The sequence below is a fragment of the Microtus ochrogaster genome, unplaced genomic scaffold, assembly GCF_000317375.1.
Source record: "Microtus ochrogaster isolate Prairie Vole_2 unplaced genomic scaffold, MicOch1.0 UNK8, whole genome shotgun sequence".
NCBI lineage: Eukaryota > Metazoa > Chordata > Mammalia > Rodentia > Cricetidae > Microtus > Microtus ochrogaster.
This window is the reverse complement of record NW_004949106.1, coordinates 998720-1004401: the sequence shown is the minus strand read 5'-3', so window position 1 is coordinate 1004401 and position 5682 is coordinate 998720. Positions and strand designations below refer to the sequence as shown.

Genomic DNA, 5682 nt, shown 5'->3' with positions numbered 1-5682 from the left:
AGTGCTGGGATTAAAGGCGTGCACCACCACCGCCCGGCTGGGATGGGCTATTTGTCAGCTGCACGTTGTCCTGGGTTTCTTTCTCCCTCCTAAACGAAGTAGATCTTGCCAAATAAAACAAAAGAGAGAAAACAGCCAAGCTAAAAAGTTGCTTGCTTATTCGTTTTGATTTTTCCACGGCTCAACTAAAAGATGCCTAATGAAGGTTCACGAACGATACCTGTTCGCTTACTATTCTGTTTTTCTTTTCTAAATTAAGGCTGATTCTAATCCACAGACTCCTGGTTCAGTGATGGCCCCACATCCCATAGTTCACAGAAGCTGGAAGCTCACAACCTGTGTGTGTTCTGCCTGAATGCCAGGCTCCATCCTAGGCACGGGGAGCATCTCCGTGTTAGGCTCAATAGAGCTAAAAGGCAAATTCAGAAATAACCAGTAACATACAAAGTGAAATGAAATGAGATAAAAGCACAATTAATCTTTTGTGGTTTTCTGTTTTCTTTTTTTTTTTTTAAGATTTATTTATTTATTATGTATACAATATTCTGTCTGTATGTATGTCAGAAGGCCAGAAGAGGGCGCCAGACCCCATTACAGATGGTTGTGAGCCACATGTGGTTGCTGGGAATTGAACTCAGGACCTCTGGAAGAGCAGCCAGTGCTCTTAACCTCTGAGCCATCTCTCCAGACCCTTCTTTTTATTTTTCAAGTCAGGGTTTCTCTGTATAGCCTTGGCTCTCCTGGAACTCTCTCTGTAGACCAGACTGGCCTCGAACTCAGAGATCCGCCTGCCTCCTGAGTGTGAGCCACCACTGCCTGGTTAGCAGGGGACATATAGCTCAGAGGTAGAACGCTTGCCTATGCGTGAGCCCTAGCTCAGATCCCCAGGACCACAGCAGACAGAGACGAGGACATTGAGTGAGCCTTTGTATCAATTCCAACAACGTCCACACTTAGAAACAACGCCTGAGGAGCTGTGTAATCAGAGGGTCGTGAACTACAGGGAAAGAACCGCATTGTCATTTTTGAACCTTGCCGCACTTACTGTCTGCTTAGTGATGACTTTATCCTTGATTGGTGTCACTCTGGGACGGAGCTGTCGTGATGTGGTGTAGTCTAGATCTAAAAATACCTGCGGGCCAGCAAGTGGTTCAGTGGGAAAAGGCACTTGATCCAAGCCTGACCGCCTGGATTTGATACCCAGAAGCTACGTGGCTGAAGGAGAGAAGTGGCTGTTGCAGACTGTTTCTGACCCCCAAGACGATCCTCACAGTAACAAAAATTTTAATTTAATTTTTAAATTTAAAAGAGCTGCTTACTCCTTGACTATTAATGATTTGGGGTTGTTTTTTTTTTTTTTGGTATTAGTTCAACAAATATGGGATGCTTTCTATAAAGACTTCATGCTGGATTGTATAGGACTGAAACAAAAATCACAGGGAGACACAGGACAATGTAAGAAGCTACTTGTGTTTATTATCCGATTTACAATTGATAGAGCAAAGGAAGGTGCAATAAGAGCTATTTGACAAAGTCAGGTTCCAGATATGACATAAGGCTATTTTCCTGGAGTCCCCGGAGCCCCACGCCATACCTGCTGCCACACTGTGAGTACAGGTCTCTACGCACCTGACGCAGAGGTGGCCCAGCCACAGGCAGCCCTGGCCCCACTAGTCAACCTGGTGTGAGAAGCTCTCACTACTGATTATGACGAGGAGCTTGAATACTGTGTAAAGCGTGCCTTCACTATGGGCGAGGCTCCTGGGAGCCTCCTTCAACATCTTCCCTCGACAGACTCTGACCGTTTGTGTCACATCAAGGGCGATCACAGGACTGAAAAACAAAACCTACTTAACTAACACTGGTCATTAATGTCTAAGGATTTAAACCTAAGGCTATTTACATAAGATTTGGGATCTCCAAAATTCAGGGAAATTTTAATTCTTTTTTTTTTTTTTTTTTTGGTTTTTAAGTCAGGGTTTCTCTGTGGTTTTGGAGCCTGTCCTGGAACTAGCTCTTGTAGACCAGGCTGGGGCAATTTTAATTCTGAGCTTAAGAAGACTCTCCTAAACGGTGACAGGACACTCAGAAGTACCTGAGAAATAATGAGAAAATCCCGAAGGAGAAAGCTGGGTTTCCCCATGTGCGCATCAAAGTACACACCAGCCGGTACTGTAAACAGAATAAAAGCATGAGCAGGGTATCCGAGCGTAATAGTTCCACGGAGGAAGAACCTGTGGGAAGGCTCCAGGTCCTACTACATTTTAGAGACAGCCTGGTCTAACCAGTTCTCGGTACCAAAAATAATTTTAGGTGCAAACTTCAAAATCACCATTAGAACATTAAAAAAATCAATTTAATTTTCAAAAACCCATCTGGATTTCTTTAACCGGACACGCTCGCTCGGTGCTAAGGCACCACCCTGCCTCCAGCGGTCACTCAGGCACTGACTATACAGAAGTATAGAACTCTCAACACAACTTCACAATGGCTAGCCAACTTATCGTAGTTTATGTGACATCTATGAACTCGGTTACTGAACACGCTACTTCCCTGTCAAGTCCATGCTTCCCTCCTTCCTCCTGCTCCTCTTCAGAAGCTGTGAAGGTCCAAGCGATGGACGTGTCCTTTCTTCAAAGCCTGGAGCTTTTGCTGACGGAGGCACTCAGTTATTTAGAGACAAGAAAAGTAATTTTTAAAAAAAATGCATTGGACTATTTAGGAAACTGAAACACCAGAAATTCTTGTTTGAATGCGTTTGTGCAAGGTCGCTGCTAACCTGGAGTCCTTCGTGGACGTGTGCGTGATGATCTGTTGACAGCAGCTAGACCAGGCAAAAGGTGACCACCCTTGGTGGCTGAGAGATTTATTTAGAAAAGTTTTATAAATTCTAGAAATATAGAAAGCCCATGTGTCCTCACCATCGTGTGGATTTGGGTTTTATCTCTTCTTGGGGAGGAGGTTCGAGACAGAGAAGGAAGCAACTTTCCGTGGAAACGAAGAATTCCTCTCAAGCTGAGCATTTGCAAGTTAAGCACCAAGACGACCAAGGGAGAGACTTCCTGCTTTCACAGACAGAACAAAGAGTTCCCTCTTCTCCTCACGTGTGACCTTCTTTCCTGAAGGACCCCTCAAGACAAAGCCATGGCCGGCCACCTCAGAAAGCAGAGCTTTCTTCCCAACTCAAGGCCCGCACCGCACTGCTGAATCCCGGGACCCGTCTCCAGGCCTCGCCTGTCTTAGCCATGAACAGGGTCCTTCTCGGCTTCTGCAGGTGCCAGGAACTAGGCAGCTGTTTTAACCGACACCAGGGAAACAACGGGAATCTGACAAACACGCTCGAGCAAGTGCCTGGGTTTCACTTCAGTTTATAATTTAATGTGCCTGAGAATTTTTGTGCAAATACATGTCATCTTTCATTAAAAATATGCATAGCACACTTTGGAAGAAGTTAGTTACAACTAACTTTTCTTAAAGATTTACAGATATAAATATACAACATAATCTAAGTACTATTGATTGCACTTCTGGTCTAAGCCTTACGGCCTCCAAGGAAATCTGAGAAACATGCATTGTGTCTGCATTCCTTGGCCACCATATTATCCAGAAGAAATGTCCTGAAGAGCTTTCTTGATCCTCATTTACCCCCATTTTCCGTCCTAAATCCCTCCCAAGCCCGCTCACATGGTTATTTTTTAAATTTTTTGTTATGTTGTACAAAAATACAAGTTTAAAAAAACTGAAGTTTTAGTAATCGCAAATACAATGCAATAGGGGTGGTGTTTGGCTCTCGGTGTCCGAGAGTGTTCTGAAGCAATAAAGTCTCCACTTTTGAAGCGAGGGACAGAACTCTTATTTTGCTAATGTTGTGAGCGCACCATTGGACGGGTACACAATTTGACCGCGTATCAGCGGGGAAAATGCCAGCAGTCCTAGTAACAGACAACGCTGCACCAACCCTCTGGGACAGCCGCAGGCCGGGACGGCCGCGCTGTTCCTGGCTCTCCTACCAGGCAGGCTCTTCCTGCTTGTGATCTCTAGGGACTGAGGGGCCAGCAGTTCAGTATTACTGCTGTGTTCCATAGGGCTGGATTTGTTTTTCTATTCGTTTTTCACTTTCAAGGCAAGGAAACTCAGCTGGAGAAGCACGCTAACCCTTCCTTCCATTTCTGTCATTTCTGTCTCCGACCTACTCATGTCCTTACCTCCTGTTTATGACTCCATCCTCAAAGACCTCACCCAAACGCCTCCATCCCCCCACGACACCCTCCGCACATCCACAGCCCTTCTTCGACTTTCCTTTGCTCTCCTTGGCCGGTTCCCATCCTCAGTGCATCCCTGTCCTTCATGTGCTAATAATTTATATGTGAGGTCAGTCGGTGCTGAGCCTCAGTCTTCCTTCAGGATTCCCATTTTGGGTGAGGTTGTGCAAACTGGGGCTCCAAAGCCGCCCATCATGACCGGAAGGCTCTGATTCCTCCTCAGCCCACCTAGTAAACTTCCACTTGAATTTAAATAAACAGCAGACTCTGGTTTTGGAAGACCCGTTTCTGCCTCTCGGCTTTTCCCGTTCTCCTGGGGATCAGGGGTCTTGACCGCCCTGGCTATGCCCAGTCTCTTTAGCCTATCTACCAAGTTCATCTTCAGCTGGCCAACATCGGGCGCGGTCCTTGAAGGTCTTAAGCCATACATTTCCTGCAGGAATGTTTCAGCTGGTCGGGAAGCCAAAAAATTCTCGGAGACGTGGACTCGGGGTTCGAAGGGCAAGGGAGAGGAGCACGGTGACTGTGATGGGGAGTTTGGTGGTGTGGAAGGGGTGGCCAGGGCCTTGGGGCGAGGCCACAGAAGCGGGATTTCTGAAGCTGGGCTGTGGTACACCTTCGCAGAGATGCCTCGCTCCTGCAGGAGCTTGGCTAGGCTCCGCGTGCTACTGAGTGTTATGGTGGAGTCACGCCGGTTGGTGATGGATTCCCCAGTGCTGAGCCGGTAGGACAAGGCAGGGGAGTTCACAGCCGGGCTGGAGGAGCTGCTCCCACCACCTCCACAGGACAGTGACGGGAACCCGGAGCTGGAAGGAAAGAGGGAGCATGCTCAGGGATCAGGAACCCCAAGTCGGCACTTAATGTTTGCTCTGCTCCATCAAGAAAAATGCACTAAGTGCTCAGCCTTGTATGGAAAGCAACCTTGCATCTGCACGGGGATGACCAACCAGCTGGGTTCTAAAGGTAGCCTTTCCAACTTCATTTCACTGAAAAACAGTCTAATTGCTAATTGCCATTTTTTTCGGATAGTATTAACCCTAAACAACAGTAAAACAGGGGTACCCATGAACAGCACTGTCAGTTCTTCTTAGGAATGTGTATTTTTAAGAAATTAAAAATAATGAAAAGCTTCAAAGCTACTAAATCTTGTTTCTTATTCTGTGCTTAATTAAGAAAAAAGCTAAATAAATCATATATTTACAGTCATGGTGGAATGGAAGGGCTCATCTTTTGTCAGCTTTATTCATGAACAAATGTTATCAGGGTTTAATACATTTTCACTGGTAAAAGAAAATATACGTATCACAGTATCAAGAGTTTTAAAGATTGTGACAAGTATAAGATTAATAAATTAATAACTTTCCAGAGCTCTAACTTGTGCAGAGGACACAGCATTTGTGAACGTTTGACTTCCTGTTTA

The 5682-nt window shown here is 45.7% G+C and overlaps 2 protein-coding genes across 2 annotated transcripts in view; both read right to left on the bottom strand.

The window, feature by feature from the left end:
* Als2cr12 (amyotrophic lateral sclerosis 2 chromosome region 12) overlaps positions 1-4325 on the bottom strand; it is a 24803-nt gene extending 20478 nt beyond the window's left edge. The window contains exon 1 of the mRNA XM_026788833.1: positions 4240-4325. Within this exon, the coding sequence (XP_026644634.1) occupies positions 4240-4325 (86 nt within the window). The remainder of the gene's footprint in view (positions 1-4239) is intronic.
* Trak2 (trafficking kinesin protein 2) overlaps positions 3361-5682 on the bottom strand; it is a 54187-nt gene continuing 51865 nt past the window's right edge. The window contains exon 17 of the mRNA XM_026788849.1: positions 3361-5068. Within this exon, the coding sequence (XP_026644650.1) occupies positions 4390-5068 (679 nt within the window). The 3' untranslated portion in view covers positions 3361-4389. The remainder of the gene's footprint in view (positions 5069-5682) is intronic.